A 26,781-nucleotide genomic window follows, 5' to 3' on the forward strand; every position below is an offset into this window, starting at 1 on the left:
CAAAACCAAAGTTCCACAACATGACATGCTGGACTTCAGTTCTAGTTTGTGGATGTGCCAGTGAATTGTCTTTTTACCATTTTATTTTTCTATTCACTGTCAGGAGGAGTATATTATAGCTTTGTGGGGGCGCAGTACGTAACGTTGCAGTGCAGATGGGCCTAGTTTGAGATTTTATGCGTCTCTGTACGCCCCATTGCCAGGGTGAACAGTCCCAGTAATAAGCTCCTCTGTGATCCTCCAGCAGTTCCACTCTGCACCAGGACATTAAAAGCATCCAGCGGCAGTGCTGCTACTGTATGTGTTGCCTCACACTCTCCCATGAATCAAACTCGGTGGGCAGTGGACAAAATAATCGATTTGTCACAGTTGAGGCAAAACAAACTGCTTTTAAATGTATTTGTACTCCTCCCAAATCCCGTTTTTCCTCATCGCTTGGCTTGTGCCCATATCTATTATTTCAGCTGCAGACAGTTATGATGGTAGCCATTAATTATCCCCGTCGATGCACGGAAGAGCCTGTGAATGGCCAACGCCCGCAGGCTGGCTGGCCCAGGGTTGGGCGGCAATCACTGGCGCATCGGCTCAGCGTTGGCTCACAATTTCTGACCATCTCACACGCATTATTTCTCCTGGCTCTCCTCGGTGGGGTCGTCTCCCACAGTGGCAGACGACTTAAAATGAATGCTGATTCGAGCGAAAGGCGAGACAAATGAATTCTCGGGCTGATTAGCATTAGCATCTGCTAAGCAGAGGTTGGCAGACACGAACGAGACAACACAAGCATATAACATATTTCCCGATAACTCCGTTCTCACTGATGCGGGCTCCGGTGTAGTCATTTCAATTACCCAAGCAGCCTACTCGGAGATATCTTGGGACTCCTTCATGCAGCATATGAGGTTATAATTAATAATGGACTATAAATCATTTTGGAGGCAGGATGTGGAGGGCTCATTCCTCCAGTTGGCCCCTGATGAGTGTCTGCACCCCCCACCACCCCCCGTTCTACAACATAGTCTTTCTTCTCCCTGACACGTTTCACCTCCTTTTATTGAATGTCAATTAAGCAGCCAAATTAGCCGGGTTCAGAGATTAATTAAAAAGCCTGCTGTTTTTTTTCCCTCGGTTTAAAAAAAAACGGTCAATTGCAAAAGTTTCAGCCGCATTTTTTTCCCCCCTCTCTCACTCAACCTGTGCCCCAAAAAGGATGTTAATGGCTTTCTAGCTCTGAGGGTATGCATACTGGAGGAAATGTAGTTGGAGGAATTTGGGTCACGGAGCCCCCTGGATGGAAGAATCCTTGCCGGCTCTCCTCCACTCCACACAGACAAATGAAGCCAGCCGCGTTTAAGCCAGATTAGTGGAAGCAGGAAGTCCAGACCATTATAGGATCTAGTGTGTTCTCGCTGAAGTGGCATAAGGTCCATTTATCAGTTCGATTTACCAGGCTTCACGCTGGCCACCGTCATAGTGAATCACGCGGTGCGGACTCTGCTGCCAAAACAGATCAGTTGAACAAAAGAACACATTATCCTCCCCGTGGCTGTCCAGCAGAGGGCAGCATGACTCCGCAGTCCGCAGCATGCCAAAACCTCACACTGTCATTTGAAGAAAAAAAAAAAGAAGAAATCTCTGAACAGGGTGTATTTTTTCCTCTTCCTTCTCTCTTTTCATTCTGTCCATCTCTTTGTGTGAGAGTGCTCCTGATAAACACCCTCCCCTCCACCTAATCATCATGTCATTCCCTCGTGTTCTGTCCAGCCATCAATCATTCCCCTCATCTCCCTCACATGAAAGGCTTCTTTTGTGACATAGAATGAAAGTACAGTGCTATAGCATGAAGGTAATACTCCTAATACGACACGGATCATGCCTACGTACATTTATCTGGTTCATGTGATGTGATCATAAGGTATCAGTTCTATGTTGCTCGGTGCTGGGGCATAGAGACCATAATATCTTGCCTGTATGTATAGAGCATCGCAGCGGAAGTGGATTCCTGGGGTCACTTAATATTCCCCATTCATTTTCGCCATAGACTTTTACAAAAATATTTATAACAATTATGTTAAGCCTCGAACCAAGCCATCCAGGATGGAGGTGAATCATGACCATATAACCTTTTTTTCTATGAAAAGAACATTTTGAAAATCGCTAAACAAAGGGTAGGGTTATTAAATGTAGTATATCAAATAATGTAATATTAAAATGTGTTTTCACATAGGATCAAAGGTTATATGATCATGATTCACCTCCATCCTCGATGGCTTGGTTCGAGGCTTAACATAATTGTTATAAATATATTTGTAAAAGTCTATGGCGAAAATGAATGGGGAATATTAAGTGACCCCAGGAATCCACTTCCACTGTGACGCTCTATAGCCTCTGCTGCCATCGTTTTCCATGTCAAATTGTTGTACATGTTAGATGGCGTGTCGCATGTCCGTGTTGTGGACTTGCATATGACTTGTTGGGTCAGCAGCCTTGGCTGTAGACTTTGTAATCCATTTGTTGTGTCGATGGCTTTAGCTTGTTCTCTCTCTCTCTCTCTCTCTCTCTCTGTCTGTCTATCTGTCTGTCTGTCTGTCTGTCTGTCTGTCTGTCTGTCTGTCTGTCTGTCTGTCTGTCTGTCTGTCTGTGTCTCTCTCTCTCTCTCTCTCTCTCTCTCTCTCTCTCTCTCTCTCTCTCTCTCTCTCGTTTGTCTTCCCTATAGTAAAATCCTCAGCTAATCTATCCATTTGTTACTCAAGAGAATTTCCTAATGGAAACAAATCAAGATTAACACTTTTCTTTATTGCATATTCACAGTTCAGTTAAATCAGAAATGCAATCAACATGTTTAGCAGACAATGTGTTCATAATGCGATTCTGCACTTCGATCCTCCAACAAACATCTCTGTGCTTTGTGTTGGCTCTTGTCTACCCCAGGAGGACATGAACCTGAACGAGGATCGCAAAGCTCCTCTGCGTGGGAAGGACCTGAGCACCAAGCGAGAGATGGTGGTCCAGTACATCTCAGCCACTGCCAAATCTGTAAGTGAGAGAGGGAGGCCAAAGGGCTCTTTCTTTAGATCAGCCCTTTGATCACGCCTGTGTGTGTGTGTGAGTGTCTGAGTGTGTATGCGCTGAATTCTGTGTGAGTGTTTGGGTCCATTTTGGCACTTCTTTGCAGCGTAGTGTAGTTGTAGTGGGTGGGATGAAATATCCTGACATTCTCCAACACTTCTACAAAATAATGAGCTTATAACCTGAGCCTCTGCACTCTCTCTTTCTCTCCTGATCTCTCGCTTGTTCTCGCTCATTGTGCTTGAGCCCCAGGTCTTTGATTGCCAGCCACCCCTGTGATTTACCCCCTTGGTCTCCCTTTTTTACCCCATTTCTTTCTTTTCTGGGGTGTTTAATGTCAAATACTTTCATTTGGACTGTTTACTCTGAACTGTCACTTTTTTATATTTGGGCTGGGAATCTGGGGCTTTCATTAGAATCTGGAAGCCTGTCACTCGCTGCACACAGTAATCTGGAACATGGAACACTTTCATCACTCTGAACCAATAACAGCAGCAAAGCCCAGTGCGTTTTGAGTGTAAGCCATGGGTTTTAGGGTGAATTCCCTTATCCACTTTATGAAGGGAGGGCTGCACAGCACAGCGAGGCAAGAATCACATCAACACAGGAGAAGAAAAGTGACACCTCTCTCCGTGCTCGCCTCTCCCTGGAAGCCCTCCTCCCACCCCCTCCGTCCCCCCCACCCCCGTTCGTTTGACATCATCATTTATTACCTTTCTCATTGTTATGGTAATTAACTGGCATTATTGATAATGATGATGATCAGAGATGATTGAATTCTTCACAGGCCTTATTATGCTTTGTTGAGCACTGATATATTATTCAAATGAATAATGTCATCTGCAGAGTGAAAGGACAGAGGGACAAAAAGAGATAGGCCTGTCTGTCAGCGGCGCCCTGCTCACATTCTCCTCGCGTGATGATTGAAGGTCCGCGTTGGCGTGCACAGTGGGTGGGCGTGTGCACACAGACGCACAAAAGCGCCGCTATGATAGGAGAGAAGAACTTAACCATTTAAGCACGTTCTAGTGTAATTACTTCTTTCTACGACAATTTAGACAAATAGCAAATGCGACGCATAGTGAACTTGTCTAACTATTTTAGAACATGTAGAAAATCTTTAAATGTTTAGTTTTTTTTTTTTACGTTTTTTTTTATTTTATTTTGGGAAATTATTTAACCATTGTTTAACCCAGAACCCTCACAGCGTACTCATACTTTATATTACAGTATACAGCAGGGGTCTTCAACAAGTGGTTAACTGCCTGAAAATACACAAATGAATGCAACATACCCTGATGATAATGCTGCCAAACAAGTCTGAAGCTATGTAGGAAATCTATGAAAAAGTCTAATCTGCAACAACCTTTTATACAATATGAATATGGGGGGTCCCTGCTTCATCACTCTCTCAGCTATAGGGGGTCCTTGGCCTGAATAACGTTGAAGACCCCGTTATACATTATTTGCAAGGCTCAAGCCAGTGTCTTACATTTAAAGTCTTTGAAAAGTACTGCTTTCGTTTTACATACTTAAAATCCCCCAATTAGTCCTGGTTGGCTAACAGACTTGCTACAGTATGTTGTGGCACAAGTGCATTTCTTTGACGCAGCGTGTAAAGATTCAAAAATAACTATTCCTATTACAGGGCAAGGTTTAGACTGGTGCTGGTATCTGTTGGTCAATGATGAGAAATTTCTAATTTAAACAAATGGCAGTGGTTTCTAGATGCTGGGTTCATTCTGGGTTGCCTTTTATTTTTTTTACTTCTTCCGCCTTTGAATGTGTGTCTCTAAATCTCTGAGTTCTGTTTATTTGCCAGAGATGATTGCTGCCTGGTAAGATCTCTGTTGTGGGGCTTGTGGCAGGAGTTTTCCATCTTTGCAGGAAAACGGGAATCTTGCAACTGTTCACTTAACCCTTCAATTCACTCACACTCTAAACACACGCTTGTTTCCTGTTTGTTCAAGACCGGGGACATTGTGTCCAAATCGCAGTGATTCTGATAGGGATTCCTTGGTTTTTCACTATCCTAGGCAAGGTTTTTCTTTTCTTTCGTTTTCACTGCAGTCACGAAGAGCAAAGTGAACAGCCAAGGTCAGAGAGGGCATTAGTGAATACCATCAGGTCCCTAACGCCTGCACATCAATACTCCAAATCCATCTATTTAGACTTGGAAGTCCATCTATCCTCCTTAAGCTACAGCTAATGCAGAGTGTGTGGTGGACCTGCTGAGATTGCACCAGGGATGGAAGTTTAAATGTGTAAATATTGGTGGGCCAAGAATATTCCCTCCCTGTGTCCTTCACTTCCTCTCTCGGCCTCTACAGACCCGCTCTCTTGAGGATGTGTATGTTTGGGACGCACTATAAAAACAACATTGTGCTAGCTCCTTCCCATTCCTTGCTGAAGGAATATCATACAAATGTCTCATCGGCTTTCAAGGCTATTCCTTACATTTCCCTCCCTCCCCTCTATGTGCTCATCTATACCACCAGAGCATTATCAGGTTTACTATATAGACTATTTCTGTAAAGCTGTCAGGTTTGAAATAATATTTGTCTGATGATTAATTGTTGGTTTACTATTTTCAGAAGTGTCTTTTTGAAGGAAAGGGAGTCCCCCCTCACATACACACACACACAAACACACACACCTCCAGGGGCGTAGGGAGCGGTAGGCGAACGAGGCGACCGCCTACCAACTGAGAAATGATCTGGCAAAAAAAAAAAAAAAATCTCCCAAAAAAAAAAAAAAAAAGTCTCTTATTTCCATTGTGTAAAGGCCTGACTGGGCAGTAGGCCTACAGTGTGGAGAGGACCATAGGCCTATAGAATGTCGCTCAACCAGTTCCATTCATTGACTGGTAGGCGGCCTGGCCATTGAGAAAGTGTTACCCTTTTAGAGATGTAAATTTGGGCTGCCGGGCTATTTAACTCAAGTCGCAACAACAGAGACAATAACACACTGAACAAAGTCCTTTCTGCTTTCCTCCTACCTGTAGGATATCCTCTGTTCCAAATGAATAAAGTCCTTAATGTAGTAGGTAAACAGCTTCCAAACACAATAAGTGATCATTGTGTTGTTTAAATCCAGCACTGCTGGATTAAGAATAGAGGGTATGCGCGTGACATCACTGTTGCTGGAAGTTATGTGTGAATGCCTACTGAGTGGCAAAAAACGAATTTCTGCCATTGACAGCCCATGTATCCAAACAGAAAAGTCCTTTCTGATTGTATTAATCAAAGTTAAACTCACCAACATTGCAGCTGTACTAAAAGCTTGAATTATCCTCTTTCTATCTGCAAAGTTTTTGTTTCATAAAAATCCACCATAGGCATGTTATGAGCTTCTTTCTGTCAAGACATTCTGTGCAGGGGATTATTTTTCCAAATGTCAGAGTTTGGAAGCGCTCGTTTTCAACAACACAACATCCTGCTGCCTCCTGCATTATATGCAATTTAGAAACAGCTGGTATGCAGGACTGTTGAGTGATTTGCAACTAGCACTTCCAAACTCCAATGCTCCATGCTGCTCAATGTTTTGCCACTCAGTCTAGATTAGGGGGGCGGGTCCCAGTGGACGTGCATACCCTCTATAGATGTCTTGTTGTCTCTCCAGCTGTAGCATATTACAACTCGTTAAGCAAGCCTCTTCCATAAATGTAAGGCCCATTCCCACTGGGCCAGATAACAGATAAAAAATATATCTATAATATCTACCACAGATAAAAGTACCTGTGGCAAATATCTGTGCATGGTAGATATTTTTTTTTATCTGTATCTACCATCCACTTTGAATGGAAAAATATCTAAAGAAAGAGATTTTTTTATCTGTTATCTGGCCCAGTGGGAATGGGCCTTAAATAAAAAATAAAATGTATTTCATTAAAGGAGTAGTTCACTCTCCAAATTATCGATATTTTCAAGCTCAAGCCCCGCCGCATGTTGTTGTGAGCCATGTATTTTAAGGGACACATTATGTTTACTTTGAACTAATTTAGCTAGTGTTGTAATCACAAGTTGAAATAGGCCTATGTCACTATTTGGGAGCAATGTTCGCCTTGTTTGTAATGCTCCATACTGTGCTTTTTGAAAATAATATAGCCCTTACACTGAATATACTGGAATAGTGTTTTAATTATAATGTTAGACGGGGGGGGGGGGGGGGGGCTGGCATTTCGCCTACCAAAATTTAATTCCTGGCTACGCCCCTGCACACCTCTAGTAGTAGTCTGTCACCAGACAAGATAGGGAACACTCCAGTCATGCACTATAACGGCATGCCTCTGTGGCAGCCGAGCTTATCACCCTCTGACACTAAATGGAATGTCTTTTTCGAGAGACAAGTGTGCACTGACCCTGTTAATTTGAATATAAGGTGTGCTTGAACGGAATCCAGTTCTTCTTCTGCCAAGGAGTGATGCGCACGTCCTTGACCTCCGACGTTTGCGTGAACATTTTGTCTTTCCCTCTCACCACCACATTCCCTTTCTTGTCTTTCAGTCTTTTGTCTCCTCGCTGATAAGTGTGTGCCAGCATCATCAGATCTGCCAAAGCGCATGCCTTTCACACTAATGCAATCATTTTACTCCTCTCTCTGAGTGACTTTGCTTCTTCTCTCGTCATGAGTGATTTTTCTTATTCCAATTCAAATGTGTGGTGCAGTGTCTCTGTCTCAGAGGTTAAGGAAATGTTTAATGGGAGGGTCTTGGTAAGGGGGGGGGGGGGGGAGTGCTCTTTTGTTCAAGACATTGGATATGACCACAATACGGCACCCGTTCTCTCAGTGAAACCTTGCAGTAGATCAGATGACTCTGTTACAACGCCTCGTAGTTACGGTATAATTGACTAGCGAAGTGTGATGTCACTTCCGTGAAATGGCGTGAAATGTCGCCCTCTAGGGGGTTCATGCTGGTATTGTTTTGTATTCAAATCGCCATTGGGGAATTTGCGATCACCTCATATAAGAACTGTGTTAAAAATATAAACACACCATGCTCTCGGATTGACCCAAATGGATATGAAGCATCGACTAAGGTGGAAATGTACAGATTTACCCAAAGAGTAACACAATAAACGCTAGAAACGAGTTACAACAGGCTATATCAGATATGAATGAATATCATAAACTATGCAGAACCCCCCGCTGACAGAAACGCGCACATGGTGTGTTTATTTTTTTAACACGGTCCTTATATGCGGCGATCGCAGATTCCCCAATGGCGATTTCAATACAAAACAATACCAGCATGAACCCCCTAGAGGGCGACATTACGCACAAATGACGACATGGCTTCGCTTCTCAATGGAGACACTATGGATTTTTATCCAACTATTTATTTGCGGCATAGAAAATATACCCCTGCTCAAAATGATGTGACATGTCCTCAGTGTCTTTTTAAATTCTCTGTGCAGTGCTAGAGATGCTGATTAGCATATCGTCGCTGTCGGGCAGAAAAGGAAAGAATAACCTTATTTGTATGGAACCAATCTAGTTATTATTATTTAGTCAAAAGCGCTAATACAAAAATAGGTAAAATGTGTCGCATCAGGATTAGTTTCTCAACCTTTTCTGGCCACGACCCCCAAAATAATCACATTTTAACTGGGGACCCCCCCCCCCCCCCACCCTGACGAGCACTAAGAGTTGAGGAATTACTTTTTGTATAACACGGTTCTATTGTGAAAATAGCAGATCTACATGCTCACAACGCCTCGCGCTGCGAGGCGTTGTGAGCATGTAGATCGTCTATTTTCACAATTTCTGCCTCTTATATTTCACAATTTGGCCGATGTTTAATTTGTTATTTCAGAGGTATTACAAAGTCCTTATTAAATTGTCACTTTAGAAATGTGCTATACACTTAAAACTTTGTGTCGGTTTGTTTACTGTTGAGTGAGAAAACATTAGCCAAAAATAGCAGATCTAACAAGGACAAAAACACCTCGCCCTGCAAGGCAGAAATATGGGGATAACAGAATGTTTCTGCCTGCCAGGCACATTGTCACACCAGGCCATACCAATGATACCATAGCAACCTCGGCAGTCTGATTTCTACCTGAGAACTTTCAACCGACCAGAGTTTTTTGCCAGTGTTTCTTGTGAGAATAAGGTGTTAATTGTGTGCCAAATTGAAAGCTGTGATGTGAGCTCTCTACTCCACCCCCAAGCTCCTCCCTGGCTGTTATGTGCTCAGTCTCAAGATAGTGTCTGTTCCTTGGGTAAAGCCGCACCAAAACGACATTCAAATACAAATGCAATTCCACTTGGGATGTTGCGTGATTAAAACCACAAAAAGACAACACCATATCACGGTATTACAATATCCCAAATCCCAGTCGATATCTAGTCTCATATCACTTTATCGATGTAATATTGATGTATTTCCCAGCCATAATTCAAAGGCAAATGTAATTCCACCTCGTAACAACGGTTTGGAGGAATGTCACCGTCGTTGTCATTCCACGGCAGCGTAACTCGTCATCTCAAGGTGCCTGCGATATGCAGATAGTGTGAAATATCTCCCCAAAGTTAGACAATGACATGCTAGATTCATCGGTGGTCAGGGCGAACGGGGATTTATGTTTCAAAAAGTAGCCTGCGCGTGATCAAGTGGCAACACATTTACGATTTTAAATTGACTTTATGGCTGTCATAAACTTTTGGGAGAGTGACAGAGGGGGATGAAACCAAGCATCAAATGCCCACAGAGTAGGAACATTTTGAGAGGCAGGGAGGGAGTATCGGAGGGAGGGAGGGAGGGAGGGGATAGAGGGGAGGGGGTGGCGATGAGAGAGGGAGAGAGAAGGGCTTAGTGACTGCTGCGTTCCGTGATCAACATGTACTGCCTTTGAAACATGACAGAGTGAGGAGCTCGGTTACAGATGAGAATACATTTACTTGGCTGACAGTCACCCTCCCACTGTGAAACAAGCACCACAGTTGCTGTAATCAGGGGCGTCACACCAAATTCTGGGCCCTGGGTACAAGGATTCACTGCGGGCCCCCCGTGAATGTTAACTATTGAAAAATAGCAGATATACAAGCTCACAGCGCGGCACCGAGTGCCGCGCTGCGAGCTTGTAGATCTGCTATTTTTATTTAAATCGTGAAAATGTGTGCCAAGAAACCTATGTTTCCATGTCAGTGATGCTCAAACTTTTTCATGTGAAGGACCCCCCCATCTCAAAATATTTAGTTCCAGGGACCCCCCAGAAGCAAAATTTGTGTTACAAATGTTCACTTAAAAAATACATATATTCAAAGATTTGCGCACATTTTCACGACTTTTCCAAAATAGCAGATCTACAAGCTCGCAGCGCGCGCTGTGAGCTTGTATATCTGCTATTTTTCAATAGCTAAAGTTACTAGGGCCCCTCCACCTTGGGCCCTAGTAACTCAGTCCCACTTTCCTACCCCTTGTGACGCCCCTGGCTGTAATATATATATAAATAAATTAAAAGCGGGGGGAAAATACTCCTGTCCCCCCTCTATTGACAGATAACAAGGTTAGAACTGTAGGAATCATGCTGACTGCATGTGCTCAAGGTAGCTCCACCAGGAAAATTTGACACCTGAAGTCCAGCGCTGATGGCAGCTCATTGATTTTGGCCTAGGGAGACCTTTTGCTACTACTTTCGTCCACATTGTACACTATTACCTTCCTGGGGATGATTTGTATCAATCTATCAATTCCAAGGACAATGGGATTTTAGCCAGTTAATCGTTTAATGAACACCCTTTTATGGGAAATGGCACACCTACTGTTTTCCACAATTATTCTCACGGTGTATCCAACTAACCGTATATTTCTGTTGTTTGCAAACGTAGTCAATATTATTCTGGACAGAAATGGAGCGGTTCAAAATGAACGTGACAACTGTGACCATTTCATTATCGAGATAAATAAAGGAGTCACCGACTATAAATGAATGATTTGACCTGTGCGGCTACCAAACTCAGACACTCTCTTTAACACTGTGCCCTCAGCTGTTGGTTACTGTGTGCAAGTTAGCTGTGTTGTCCATTTTAAAATGTTAATGTCTAATGCCTATATATGTTGTGTACGAGTTCTCTGGCCTACTAATGATTGTGCCGTTTGTGTCTTTTTGCACATTAACTCGCCTCTCCGCTGACCGCTGCATGCAGATATCTGGGAGCAAAGTTGCGGTAAGTAGCCAATTATTTACTTGGTTTCTGAGTCCTTGTTCCTCTTAAGCCTGACTTATACTTAGTTGCGCACGGCGTGTTGTGCACCCAAAATTGCTGATCTACACACTCACTACGTGATGCGCTGCGAAACGTTGTGAGCTTGTGGATCTGCTATTTTGGTGTGTGCAACTAGTATGAATCAGGCTGTATGCATCTGTCCCCATTCTCTCTATCGCTGTCCTCTACACACACACACACACACACACACACACACACACACACACACACACACACACACACACACACACACACTCTGTGTCTGTCTCTGTCTCTTTATCTGTCTCGCCTTATCGCTTTGAAATGATGTAGTCGAGATACTTCCAGAATGCACAAGTGAGATCATTTTTATGGCTTGGACTTTTTTTTTCTTCTTCTCTTCGGCCTTGATCTTGCTAATGGGCTGTAATTTGGAAAGGCTATAAATTGCCAACACAATTCTGTGCATATAAATGCTTTCACACGCTTTTCAAATGAGAGATTTTGAAATTATACAGCCTGAAAATGAACTGGGAAGCCTCTTTTGTTGGTTTTATTCTTTTAAGATGGATTGCAGTCTAACACCTATTAGCATTTGAATATTATTACGATGAGTGATAGTCTTTGCACAAATAATCATAATCTGCAATCTAATCTGTTTATTGGAACATCATCTAAATGGCATTCAACGTGTTCATTTTGTCTTTTGAATGGAGCACACACACACTGAGAATATACTTAATATGGATTTTTGGCGCACACACACACACACACACGCACACACACACACACACACACACACACACACACACGCACGCGCACACAAAGAGAGCTTATTGCACAGTGGTGGAAAAATATATTAAGTGCATTCTTTCTCCTCTATATAGAAATATCGGGCTGCTTTAATTTAGTGGCGGTATGCTGTGCTATATATTTGAATTAGTTGTCAACAGCCCCTGTCTCTGTTCCACAATATGAAGGCATGTCACCTCTGTATCACAAATGCACACTCTTGTTTTTGTTGCTGCTGTCATTTCTCTTTCCCTCCCACTAGCTTGCAAACAGCCCCAATAATCTTTCTAAATATACACTGACAACACGCTGCCAATATTTCTTCATATCTCTGTGCTGTAATGCAGCAATTGCAGATTTGCTCCATGGAGTTCTCACAAAGTGGCACCCTATTGCCTTTGTAAAAAAAAAAAAAGCCAGACCTCGTTTCTGAGGGGCTTTTAGGAAGAAAAAAAAAAGCGCTCGGTTATTGCTTTTGCGAGCATCGAATTGTCACGTTTAATGGCGTTTCATTGCTTCTCGAGAGGTTCTTAAGGATTACGGGGGGGGGGCGACTTTAGGGCTTAACCCATTTAGGCCTGAACACATTATGACGCAATATTTTATGCTTTAAATATAAATAAAATAGCAGATATACAAGCTCACAGCGCGGCACCGAGTGCCGCGCTGCGAGCTTGTAGATCTGCTATTTTTGAAAAATCGTGAAAATTTGAATGTTGACCCGATTCTATAAGTGTCTTTGGAATCCTTCTAAGATTTTTGGGAAAAAAAACATGTTTCTATGTCAGCAATCTGGCCAGCCATCGTCAAAGAAAAGGTCCTTTTCACTTAACTGGAGCTCAGTTAGTCTGTTCTTGAGAGACTATTATGTCAGTGGTGCTCAAACCTTTTCATGTGAAGGACCCCCAAAATGATATTTATTTGGCCACAGAACCCCCATTTCAAAATATCTAGTTCCAGGGACCACCCAGAAGCAAAATTTGAGTTACAAACGTTCGCTTTGAAAATACATATATTCAAAGATTTGCACACATTTTCACGACTTTTTCAAAAATAGCAGATCTACAAGCTCGCAGCGCGGCACTCGGTGCCGCGCTGTGAGCTTGTATATCTGCTATTTTTCAATAGTTAAAGCATAAAATATTGCGTCATAACGTGTTCAGGCCTAAATGGGTTTAAAGGGAACGAGGACAAGGTAATGCAGCCCAGTGTGACCTGGCCTCCGCTCTGCCCAGGCGCCCAGACAAACCTCATGCTTTGAGGCCTTTTAGAGAGAGACGTTTTGTATCGATTGCTTCTTCTGCCTCTTTGTCAGACCGCTCTTTTGTGCTTGGTTATTTCAGCAAGGGAAGAGAGTGTTTGTTGGCTAGACTTGTGTGGAGCTGGACAGACTAGGTCTCGCTCGGGCGGGCCGTGGCCACATTGTGCTCGGTAAATGGAATATGACAGAATTTACCCCAAGCTTGTGGCCACTCATCCACGATGCAAAAGGCCTACTTTCAGAAGTTCACTAAACCGTGGCAAGGGGGGGTGTCAAAGACCGTCCCGTTATCAAGAACTTTTCTTCAAACTCAAGAGGGTTTTCCGAACCACTTTAACCCGACCTCCGTGGCCTCTCTGTCAATCTTGGAACGGTAGCTCGCGGAGATGACTAACATAGTGAAAGCGGGCAACCTGTCAGTCTTAAGAGCCCCCACTCAAGAAAGCTAAAGAAGCAGAGGGAGAGCGTTTAGCCTGGTTAGCCGGTCGTGGGTTACAGTACTGTTGGCTCCCTGCTCGGCTGGCAGATTCTCATTTTCACGCTGTCAGCACGCCTCGGAGGGGAGGGAGCTCTGTGCGAGGCGCTGGATGCTGGCTGTTGGTTAGGACTCTCTGTAGGGAGCTCGAAAGAACATTCACTCCTCCGTCTCGGCCATGAAATTTCTCTGGCACTTACCCCTCCCCAGGTGGAGAGCGAGGCGGCGAGGAGAGCACTGTGTGCGAATTGTCTCTAATCCAGTCTGGCCAGCATGATTGTGTGTAACACCACTAAACCTCACATGCCCCCATCCTCCCCTCCCCTCACCTACTCCTCCGTGATCGAACATATCTGACCGCCAGGACATTGTCGGCCAGGACACCCACAGGTAGACGAGGAGCTGTCCAGACATTAGGCTAGACAGCTCCGCTAGGAGCTGCACAGCGCAGCACTCCCTCCCAACGGCCTACTGACCAGCATGATGGCTTTATCGCTCTTAGTCTTTGCAAAGGCCGGGCCGGATTTACGTCACCGCTCAAGCGCCGTGTTCCAACTGCGTTGCATCGACAGCTCCTGCAGTGTTATTGCGAAAGCAGTCTTCCCTCTCCAAGCACCAGCATTGACCCACTCTGCAGTTCAGTTGACCTGCTGCTTACAGAGAGAGAGAGGGAGAGAGGGAGAGAGAGAGAGAGAGAGAGAGAGTGAGTATGAGTCCTTGTGTTGATCAGTGGTGGGAGAAGCACTCAGTATTCAGCCCAGCTTTAACCCATTTGGGCCTAGGATTATTGACTACTTTAACCATTGAAAAATAGCAGATATACAAGCTCACAGCGCGGCACCGAGTGCCGCGCTGCGAGCTTGTAGATCTGCTATTTTTGAAAAATCATGATTTTTCTTTGCAAGTCTTTGAATATATCTATTTAAAAGCGAACATTTGTAAATCAAATATTTGCTTCTGGGGGGTCCCTGGAACAACATATTTTGAGATGGGGGTCCGTGGCTAAATACCTGTAATTTTGGGGGTCCTTGACAAAGTTTGAGAACCACTGATTTAGAGGAAGGATTTAGAAGTCGGGTCAAAGATCGGGTCAAAGATATTCATAGACTTGCACACATTTTCACGATTTTTCAAAAATAGCAGATCTACAAGCTCGCAGAGCTTGTATATCTGCTATTTTTCTAAAGTTAAACTAAGCATACTATAATGGTTAAAGTGGTTAAAATCTAACGGGACTCGGGCGCGTTCCAGGTATTTGAGAGTTAAGTAGGAGTAGCGATACCACAATATAAAATACTCTGTTACAGTTAAAAGGCCTGTATTCATGGCCTGGATGGCTGGCGCAGGGGTCCGGGCAGCCTGACAGCGATCCGTGCTGCATGTCTCTCCCCATCTCTGTCTCCCAGTTTCCTGTCCGTCTCTACTGTAAAAACTATGAATAAAGGCCAACAACAGTGGTTCTCAACCTTTTCAAGCCACAACCCCCAAAATAGTCATATTTTGACTGGGGACCCCTGCGACTAAAAGTTGAGGCATTATATTTTGTATAATACCGTTCTATTGTTGCGAGGCGTTGTGAGCATGATGATCGGCTATTTGGCCAATGTTTAATTTGTCATTTTAGAGGTATCAAAAAGTCCTTAAATTGTCACTTTAGAAATGTGCATATACCCTCTATACACTTATTCATATTTATGTTGGTTTGTTAACTGTTGCGTGAGAAACCAATGTTGCACATTTAAGTTAATCATCTGGGGACCCACAGACCCCTGGGGGTCCCGACCCACAGGTTGAGAACCACTGGCCAAAAAGTCCCCAAAACGAAGGCTTGTATTCAACATAACAATAGTACATACTTGAGTAAAGGTACTTAGGTACTCTCCGCCACCAGTGTTGTTGTCCTGCGGTAGCCGTCTCCAGGCCACAGGGAGGTGATCAATATCTACAGTATATGACCGGATGGCCCCCTAAGACCGCCTGTTTCCACGGTAACTGGTGGTGTGATGGCAGTGCGTGTGTTTTTTTTTACACGGGGCAAAAGAAATACACTAATGGTGTTTCTCCACATCACCCGCACAGTCACAGTATAGTACTGTATTGGACTGTACAGTGAGCAGTGGTTCTCAAGCTGTGGACCGGGACCCCCAGGGGGGTCCGCAGATGACACTAAAGTAACTATTTAAGGAATGTTAAGACCTTTTTAATACCTCAAAGAAAGACGAGTAAAAAGAGTAAAAGACCATTACTGCCTCAAAAGTAATCAACAAACTATACAATAAAGACTGGCAAAACCTTGGCCATATTTGCCTGGCTGCAAGCGTCAGACTCTTCACACACTACGTTTCACTTCGTTTTGGGAAAGAGTCTGATCCTTCGGGGAGACATTCCACTTCTGGGGGGGCAGGCTAAAGCCTATTGACGTCACACACACACACTTTTTCTTATAACATATTATACGTTAGTGCAAAATGGTATTAAAACGTAATGAAACGGCACTATTGTATAGTTTATTAAAAGAATTCGAGTGGAGCGGGCATCCGCCTGACTCCGCCATGACAGAGTCCACGTGAGAGTCCACTAGCGACTCTCACGTGGGCAGAAGAGCACCAATCAGAGTCCACTAGGGACTCTCATGTGGGCAGAAGAGTTCTGAAGGGAGGGGGCTGGGGGGGGCTGGGACCGGACCAGCCTTGGGAATCCACCAGACGCCAAACCGAACTTGTAGATCTGCAATATTTCGTCAAACTAAATGTACTGTAATACCTCAACTCCTACAATTTCAAGTGCTTATCAGGGTGGGGATGGCCAGCATCTGAACCTGTGTGTAGCCTGCTTTGTGTTTCCATGAAACAATAGAAAAGAAATAGGCTTGCTGAGAAGAGATGTAAACAAAGGGACACAGGTAGATAGATAGATACTGTAGATAGATAGATACCTTTATTATCCCTAGGGGGAAAATCAGTTGCCCAGAAGCAGCACAGCAGTATAAGATTATTTACAAAGTTACAGAGAAGTAAGAAAAAGATAAAAGAAAAATAAGAACAGAGTACAGTAAAGAGCAAGGTACATCAAGAGAGGGAACAAATAATATATATATATATACATAAAGTGTCCTTAAGCACAACTATCAAAATAGTACAGTGTCCAAATCAAAAGTGACCATAGCAGTCAATGCTAGTTAGTGCAACAAGTATCTCACTGTCATGTCAAACACAAGCAAAAATACGAAAGGAAGGAAAAGAAACTAGAAAGGGTTCAGCCCGACGCACATGAGCACCCTCCCTGGAAGGTCCTTAGAGGTCAGAGTCAGTACAGGTGTGTTATTGTGAAGCAAACTTCTGGGATGTGAAAGTTTGCTGTGTATTTTGTGTGAGGCGGCCTCCTGTCGGGGTACCTGTAATGAAAGCGTATTGATGGTAGAACAGAGTTTCACTCCTGCGGTAAAAGGCGTGACAGCCATGAAGAGCATGAGGTCGGTGTCGGAGCCGGAAATGGTGTCACTGTATTGCATAGAAGGAGGTTTTCATTTTCATTAAGTTGCACTTGACGAGCGCGCTTCCGGTGACCATGATTTTTAAAGTTGCATGTTTCATTTTTTTCTTGATTAATGGTTGTTTATGTTTTCATGTGTATCACCGCAGAACAGCACCAAGCGAGGTTACCTTGAAAATGCCCCCTTCACCATCTTTTATTCTAGTCCTATACCCAAGGTAAGAGGCACAATTCAGGGCTTTCGTTATTGAGCCAAAGCTGCGTTTCTCCCTCCTCTGCTGCCGTGTCTTTGTTTTTCGGTTAGCCCTGGGAAAGAATGGCTGTGTATTCCCAAGCAAATGAGTGACTTTCACATTTTGTGTGCAGCGACACTTGTTTAATTGGTTGACTTTGTACACTACACGCGGTCACCTGATGCTTCAACTCCTGCTCAAGGGACAAGGAGAAGAGAGAGCAAGAATATGTGATTAATTGGGCTAGAAGAGTCAAAGTCAGACAGATGGAGAGAGATAGAGACAGAGCAGGAGTAAATGCATAAAGGGAGAGATGGAGAGACGATGCATTTGTGTCCTCGTCCACTCTGGGGCTGTCCTCGCTCTGCGTGCCAAGATCTAGCGAAGGACCTTAAAAAAAAAGTGTGTAGACTGAAAGGATATTAAGCCTCCCCGCCCCTTCTTCATTTCCCTCATTACCTTCCCAACCCGCACGCCTCAAACTACTTTTTGTCTCAAACAAGCTATTAAACTGGGTGCAGAGGGTTGAGCAGATTTGATGTAGCACATGTCCTTGGTGCTTAAGCTTTAAAAGAACGGCAATGAAAAATGAATCGATTGCCTGTGCCTTCCTGTGCCCTCCAATGCAAGTGTTTTTCACCAAATTAAGACCAAGGAAACTACGCTGTGGAGGGGGACATTCTAAAGCCCGACTTGGTTGTGTGTCGTGCACCCGGAAATAGCTGATCTACAAGCTCACAGCGCGCCACGCTGGGACTCCCTGTGAGCTTGTAGATCGTCTCTTTCGTGTGGAACTAAGTATACTTTTACGGTATATTTTTACGGTTAACTCATAAGGCCTTATGTGCCACAAAGGCTGTATGTGCCACAAGGCACGAAGTGGATAGGTAAACAAGTAACTCACTACTTTGATGAGCTGAAATCCTGTGGAATAAATTCCGATCCAATGGGGAGTGCAGCCAATAAGGACAAAGTTAGTGTTGGAAGAGCGGAGGCTTCGAGTGGCTGGTTTTGGTAGATCATAGATTCTGAGTCAGCCTTTTGGAAAGTTCCAAGCAGTCTGTCTTCTACCGCTTGGTGAGGATTGGCTTCCCGTTTGGCCACTCCCAGACGTACCCTTCGTGTCCGATTACGCTGTTTGGCTGTGTGGCCAGATCTAGGAAGAATGTTGGTAGAATGAAACGCCTTCCATTTGAGAATAATGGAGGCTATACTGTCCATGCTCTTGGGCGCTTAAGTGCTGCAGAAATGTTATTGTATCCTTCACACAATCGTGTATGCTAGTCCTACAGACAGTTCTGTGTGCCTTTCCAATGAATCAAGGTCCATCTCGAGGACCATTGATAGAACTACAGGATGCACCATGGCTCAATTGTGAGTGAGTGGCTTAACAGCGTGAGAATACTCTTGTAAAAATGTGCTTTAGCTTTTTCCCCCTTGTATTGGATTGATGAGGGAAAAACCTTTGAATCCATTCTGAAACCTAACAAAATGTGTAAAACATTAAAGCTATACTGTGTAAGTTGCTCAACTAGTGGTCAGTAGCGTCCGCGTCTTTCGGCCGTTTTTCGCCGCGGACCGGGCCTCACACCCCCGCGTCTGCCTCCACCTCGCCGAGATCTATCTTTAGAGGGGTCCCTGGTTCCTGTGCGTTCAGGCATTCCGGAGAAACGGAGTGTTTCACCCGAGTATAGATAGAGACACACGGGCGCCTACAAATATGGCCGCCCTATTGTGATAGCTAGCGACCCCACTTCAAGATGCGCTGTGATTGGCCGGCAGTGTATAACCCTCGCTGTGATTGGCCGGTAGTGTATGATGACGTAATTTTTGCGCGAAAACCGGACCCCGGTCAGGAGTGGGTGTTCTAAAACTTTAGCGATTTAAGAGTTAGGACAATTTTAATATTTGTTTTATATAAAAAGTTACATGGTATAACTTTAAGGATCTTAAAAGCTTCCACACCAATATTTATCTTCATGTACGACATTAAAGTTTCTACTTACTTTTAGGTAGACATCTATTTTTGCAAACAATTTAACAACTGTTCCGGGTTTTTCATAATGGGAGAATATTCTGTGAAAATAGCAGATGTGCAAGTACACAATACGTCGCAACGTGACAATCTGCTTTTTAGACGAATATTTTCAGCAAAGATATTTGGTGTAGAGGGGAAAAAGGTGCCGAGTATTAGACCACTGCGGGACCCCGGTCAACAAAGTACATAGGGGTTACTGAAATGTCAAGTAGGATCTTATTAATTCTCATTTTTCATCCAATCTGAAGAGTATTTCATAACAGAATATTACACCTCTCCGTCTGTACGAATCCAGTGAACTCATATTGGATTTGGGACAGCGAAGGGATTTGAATAATAGCGCTTCACGATTGAATTAAGCCGCATTGTGCTGCAAGTAACCGTTTCTGCTTCGACCACGTCTCGCCGTCGTACTGCAACTCCCTTTACCCTTCTCCCTTTCAAGATCACCCTTCAAAAGACCTCTTTGAAATCTACCCAACAAGACCAAAGTTTGCTAATCCAATATTAACGTCTCTCGCATGATGTCACTTTGACCTACTTCTGCTTAACCTCAACCCGGGAAGGTGTCAGTGCTTGTGTTCATAACACGTGTTAAACTCCCAGGGTGGTGTTGGTGGTGGTGGCGGGCTGGGCCCGGGCTCCACCATCTTCATCAAAGTCCCAGGCATCTTTCGCGAGGCTGTCTTCCCGAGCAGCTCTCGTCCTCAGTCATTCAAGGTTGCCCTGCTGACTGGTGCCGCTGTGGCCTCGCACAGACGTAGAGGTTTAACCTGGAGAGAACATGGGCTGACTGTGGTGGCGTGAGGGAGGGTAGTCAGCTCCCAGCTCTTAATAGGAGTGACAGGAAACCTCCTCTACTCTGTGTTTCCATCTGTTCCTTGCTCCCTTCTGTCTTCAACCCCCCCCCCCCCCCCCCCCCACACACACACACACACACTCACACTGACAGACCGCACACACATGTTTGAGTCTCACAAAGTTTTTGCCATGCTGAGTGGCACGGAGCCATTATTAGAGTAGATATTAGGCAATGCTACTTTAAAGTTACTAAGTGAAAACAAAATTAAACCAAACCGAAAAAAGCTAAAGTGGTTTTTTGAAATGTTAGAAAATATTATACAGTAGTATTAGTGACATGCCCAAAAGTGGGATGCCCAGGTTTGTTAAATTGGCTCAATAATCTTTGAATTTGATTAGTTTTTTCCTTTCATTTTCCTCATTTTCCTCTCCTTTTCAAATTGATCTCCTGTTGCCCCTTGAATCACCCTGCTCATTTATTATTGGTGATTGTTAGTGTGCTGGTCTATTTATTATGTTTTGAATGTTTTGGGATGTTTTCTGGACGTCAAACTTTAGTTTTGAGTCTGTCTGCCAAGCCTGCAACCCAATCCCACTGCTTGCAACATGGTACTGCTGCGGTTGTTTGACAGCCAACCAGACCCGCTTGTCAAGAAGCTGAGGATGGGGGGATGAAGATTGATGCAGAGTTGGGCTGTTTTCTGTTGGACTTTTGTCAGTTTTGTTTACAAGTGCTACTGAGTGCTACTCAGTATATTATACCTTTTTAACTCATTGACTGCCACCATTGAATTTCTTTGGACGCTCCCTTCTTTCAGAGATTTTCACTAATGTTCCACAATGCTCCGATTTGATCCCGGGAGGGCTCAAAGATGCGCCCAGATGTCCTCTAGTTGGAAAATAATCCCTGTACACTTGCGTCGATCCATTCCAAAGAGAGCGCAATCCGCGTGCACCTCGCTTTTCCGCACTCTCCGTTGGCCTCCATTATGAGAATAAAGACTTCAAAATCATCCAAACCAAGTGAACGCTGGCTTCGTTCCGGTGACGTCATCAACGCGTCCTTAGAAAGAATTGGCGATCCATAATCTAGCGAACGGTGCCACCTAGTGGCACTTTCCACCACACGGCCCATTCAATCCCATTATATAAGGGATTTTCCTTTGTTGTCCTAAAAAAGCGGAAATGCTGTTTTTGGTCTGGTGACGACATCAGCGTGTCTAGGTGACTTGCTGAACACCCCGGAAGTAATTGGTGACCCATAAGCTATCGAACAGCGCCATCCAGAGTCAAAAATAAACAATTCGCCCGAGTAAACAAGGACAGACAATTTACTGTTTCAGCAGCCCTCTTCAAGGTCTCAGGATGACTTCACTTAATTAAAATGTTCAAAGGCAGAGACAATCAGCCGGATCTCAATACTTTCAAGGGAACATGAAAGGCTGGAGTGGTCACTGAAGGCTGTCTAGAAAGGGTACTACTATGGCAGTATTTTAATGGTTTGTTTGTGTGTGTGTTTGTCCGTGAACAGTACCGTACTTGTGGTAAGCAGCAGTTATTTTTTCTTTGCAGTTCCATTAGTCTTGGACATGATACGATAGCTTACATTCTGATATTATAGACAGTACAGCAATGAAGAGAATACTGTAGGATTGTATTGTGTGTGAGACATCAGTGTTTCTGACAATCATTTGTCGGCATAGTTTTAGTCGACGAACTCCAGTGTGAGTGTGTGTGCTTGTTGGCACTGTATTGGATGTTGTAGTAAGTAGTAGTAGGTGCTAGTGAATAGTGTCTCTCTCTCTGTGGCACGTCATCTTCTCCCCCACAGCTCTGTCTCTCTCTCACACACTCACACACACACACACACACACACACACACACACACACACACACACACACACACACACACACACACACACACACACACACACACACACACACACCAGCGGCACCGCCGGCTCAGCTTGGCTCGGCAAGGGGCTCCTGCAGGGCCGCATTAGGCGCCATAAACTTTATAGCATATTTTTACAGCTCTGCCTCTCTCTGTATGCGTATGCCATCACCATCCCCACTGCATCTGCTTTAACTGTTCACACAGCTGTGAAATTCCCCCTGTATTCCCATGTCGTTTATGGTTGCCCGCTCCTTACCTTCCGGCCGGCCGCCCCTGACTTCTTTATTTGCTTCTTTCAGCCGTTCCCGAGCCCCTGCACCCCCCTCTTATTTAGAAAAGTTTATTTGTTTTGGATTTTACAGGGGGTTGCCTTTGATTTCCGGGTTGTGATTTCTATGAAACGCGTGCCGTGTCTGAGCTCGTAAGGCTTTCTTTTGCCGTTCCCACACACAAACCCCCCCCCCCACACACCTGCCTCTGCCGTGCTGACTTCACGATGGCAGTCTGTACTTGGATTTACATTTTTCCATGGACAGTGGCTACGTGAGTGTGTGGATGCTGGCCATTGATTCATGTCATCCCTCCAATGTTCACTGGGAAACCATAATGTGGACGAGGACAACTTTAGAGCCAGTCACAGCCAGGCTTTGTTTGCCGTCTCTCCTCAGTGAGGGAGAGCGATGCAGTGGTTCACACAGAGACTTAGGTTCAACGTGAGGGGAAACCAAAGTTTGCTGCAGCTCCGGGGCTCAGGAGAGAGCCACATTGATGGCCTGTTTATAATCCCCTCCCTACTCTTGCAGTAAGCCCACCGGACCCTAAGGGAGCCCCCCCCACCTCCAGCTCAGCCAACTAGTCCACTCAGCACATCAGATACTAACAAGGTATAGTCTCTCCCTATCAGCCTCGGCGCTTTCATTCTGCCGTCATACTTGGACGCACAAGACTAAAGCCACATAATCGCCTCATCAACAGCCAGCTTCCCACTCCGATTCCCCAGACAGCTCCCTGCTTTAATGATTGGTGATATGATCAAGGCGAGATCACTTGCTGCGTCTGCCTTTGCAGTTCCCTTTTTTAAGGGTCCCCAAGGAGAGACGGGGTGCTGGTTTAAAATGGCAACCGTCGAGTTTTATCACTTGTGTTGTGGCCTGGCTAAACTTTGCGGTGTACTTAAGGAAAAGGATAAAAGCAGAGTCTGTCATTAGGGGTATTTATGACACTGCTGATGGCACTGGATCTTAGTTTTATCTGTCTTGCTTCGGGCACATCAGCCTCATTGCTATAAACACAGTTGTTGGTCATCGATCCACATTAGATGCCCCTGGTCAGATAGAGGCTGCAAAGCTGCAGCTGTCTAGATTTGGCAGTAGTATTGAAGGCCAGCACTTGGTGGCAGTAAATGCCTATTGAATAAGCCACTCTGTGCAGTAACATATGGGGTGAGTGAGCAGCCACATTGTTGCTATGGAATTGACCTAATGGGTTTCTCAACCCACGCAGCTCACCACTACGTCTACCTCTAATGCCATTTGTAAGGAGCCTGATCTTTAAGGGGGAGAATAAGTGTGAAATGGCTCAACGGCATTCAAATGGATCTGTCTGCTCTGATCAATACTCTCACCTCCCGACTGCAGACAGGGAGTGGTAGAAAAGAAGGTGAAGAGAACAGATTCGTAGTCGTTTTCTTCCCTGTGTAACATTTTGAAAAGTGAGACTGCTTCTGACACGGCAGCAGACAGCCGGTCCCCGGCCGGTCCACTGTGCTTTTCCTTTAACGCTTTACTCGCGCCGCCAGTGCTTGCGAAGGAACCATGCGTTACCTCGGCCTCCTATCGACAAGGCCCCTTGTATTGACCACGCTTTTATGCAATCAGACCTGAATTATTTATCACGCCGGGCGCCACTGTGAGGAACAGCGCGCTAACAACACATCGGTCATGCTCTGAGAACTGCGCCGTTTGAAATCACTGTAGATCCCTCCCCCTTGCTCTCCATGTATGATATATTACGTTCCTTTCATGCATTGGGCATATCGCTATCTCACCCTTCTCGTTTCTTCCACGGCTGTGTTTTTCCCCCCACAGAGGTGCAGAACGCCGCTGTTCCCAATCCCATATCTCTCTTTTGACCCAGTCTTGCCATGCTAGCGGCACGCGAGTGTGCGGACATCATGTGGTCTTGACGTGACTGTGATTCTGAGTAACACGTGTTACACTCGGACGTGCTCTGGGGCCGGCTGTGGCCTCGCCTTTATAGGCTGCCTCTCACTTCAGGCAGCGTGACAATATCTGACAAACGAAGGAGGAGAAACTCCCCCACCGTCCCAGACACACACACAAACACACACTAGGGATGGGACGATATGAAAATGTCATATCACGATTATTGTGACATTTACGATATATCGCGATAATCAAAATCCATTATCCCGGGGCGGAACATTTGCCCAAAAATAGCAGATCTGCAAACTCACAACGCGTCGCTTGTAGATCGGCTATTTTTTGGCAAAGACATTTGATGGAGAGTGGGAAAAAAAGACTGTATTAAGTACGTATTATTAAGTACCTTTTACCAATTATGGAGGGTTTAAGAGGTACCGGATATGCAGCTTGGCAAATAAAAGCTGAATTGATCCCATTGCATGATGGAGGACGATATCACGATAAATTAAATCTCCACGATACGATTAGCGCGAGTATTTTTTATCACGATAAATGATAATATTGCTTATCGTCCCATCCCTAAGACACACACCCACACACACACACACACACACACACACACACACACACACACACACACACACACACACACACACACAGCTCAGATGCCCTCACGTACATTCTGCATCAAATTTTCAAACACAGCCATATGGTTAACTTGTTTTTCTTCAGGTATCTCTTCAGTCAAATCGTTCCGGTTTGAAAAATAAAACCAAACTGCAAAAAAACTAAAACAACAACCTTATATTCTTTTACAGCGGTTGGTCACGCCCGTGGCTCTCTATAACTTGGTGTAAAAATTGTATCGGGCACTTTCTTTGGAATTGAGCCAATTAAGGGATATTGGCCCAAGGGTTATTTGATGGCGGATGTATAGTGTTGACAATGCTGATGTCCTTGATGTCGGCTATAGACGCAGTGGGGGAGCTGACATCCAATCACGGTGAGAGATAGCTGCCCTTCCCTTTATGTGCCGAGTGGTCTTGGGCCATGATGTCTTTTTCAGGGTTTGTTTATTTATTTATTTTCCCGGGGCTGATTGGGATGAATGGCGACTTTCACACCTGAAAAGCTTGGCTGTGTTGTAGGATCAAAAAAACCCCAGTCCAACCACGGCAGGTTGGGATGGTAAAAAAAAAAACTTCCGAGGCCCTTAGTTTGCGGACCCCGCGATGTGTGTAATTACGCAGTCATTTAATAAGACGAGCAGCAAATCCACTGTCATGTGTGAGGTGTTTTTCTCCCTTCCTGTCACATTTTCCCATGTTAGCTTTCAGTTAACCCATTTAGGCCTAGAATTATGGAATGCTTTAACTATTGAAAATAGCAGATATACAAGCTCACAGCGCGGCACCGAGTGCCACGCTGCGAGCTTGTAGATCTGCTATTTTTGAAAAAGTCGTGAAAATTTGTGCAAATCTTTGAATATATGTATTTTTAAAGCGAACATTTGTAACTCAAATTTTGCTTCTTGGTGGTCCCTGGAACTCGATATTTTGAGATGCGGGTCCGTGGCCAAATAAATATCAGTTTTGGGGGTCCTTCACATGAAATGGTTTGAGAACCACTGACATAGTAGTCTCTCAAGAACAGACTAACTGAGCTCCAGTTAAGTGAAAAGGACCTTTTCTTTGACGATGGCTGGCCAGATTGCTGACATAGAAACATAGGTTTTTCAAACGATTCAAAAGACACTTATAGAATCGGGTCAAAATTCTAATTTTCAAGATTTTTCAAAAATAGCAGATCTACAAGCTCGCAGCGCGGCACTCGGTGCCGTGCTGTGAGCTTGTATATCTGCTGTTTTTCAATAGTTAAAGCATAAAATAATGATGCACAATAATGTCTACCCGTTTCAAAATGGTTAAGCTGTCTCTCCCGCCGACGGCTGTTGTTTGCTAGATTGTTTGTGTGTCACCTCTCTTGTCTGGGAGTGAGAAGAGGAATTTTACCACCAACAAAAGAATGAAATTGAGAAGAGGGGGGCAAAAAAAAAAGAAGAGGGAAAAAAAAAAGTTACTTCCAAAGCTCCCACAAGTAGAACAAAAGAACGGGGGGTTGGGGGGGGGGGGGGGGGGGGAGGACACACATCTTGATGTTATTATTATTGCCGGCAACATCTTCAGACTAGAGCTTCTGATATAAATGAACTAAGGGTTTCTAAAATTGTCATTTGAATTATGCCTTTCATCTCCCGGTGGTTTTTAGTGAAGCAGTTCACTGCGTAGAGTCTCCAGTGAACCCACGCCACCACAACGCCCTCCCTGTTTGCATTCCCCAACAAGCGCCATAACTGTAATGAATTCTA

The 26,781-nt window shown here is 44.5% G+C and overlaps 1 protein-coding gene across 1 annotated transcript in view; it reads left to right on the plus strand.

Annotated features, from left to right (window-relative positions):
* diaph2 (diaphanous-related formin 2) overlaps positions 1 to 26,781 on the plus strand; it is a 765,099-nt gene that overhangs the window by 43,958 nt on the left and 694,360 nt on the right. Inside the window, exons 5-6 of the mRNA XM_080745541.1 lie at positions 2,932 to 3,036; positions 11,221 to 11,241. Coding sequence (XP_080601667.1) covers positions 2,932 to 3,036; positions 11,221 to 11,241 — 126 coding nt within the window. The remainder of the gene's footprint in view (positions 1 to 2,931; positions 3,037 to 11,220; positions 11,242 to 26,781) is intronic.

This window comes from Nannobrachium achirus (genome assembly GCF_963921795.1).
Source record: "Nannobrachium achirus genome assembly, chromosome: 17".
Lineage (NCBI taxonomy): Eukaryota > Metazoa > Chordata > Actinopteri > Myctophiformes > Myctophidae > Nannobrachium > Nannobrachium achirus.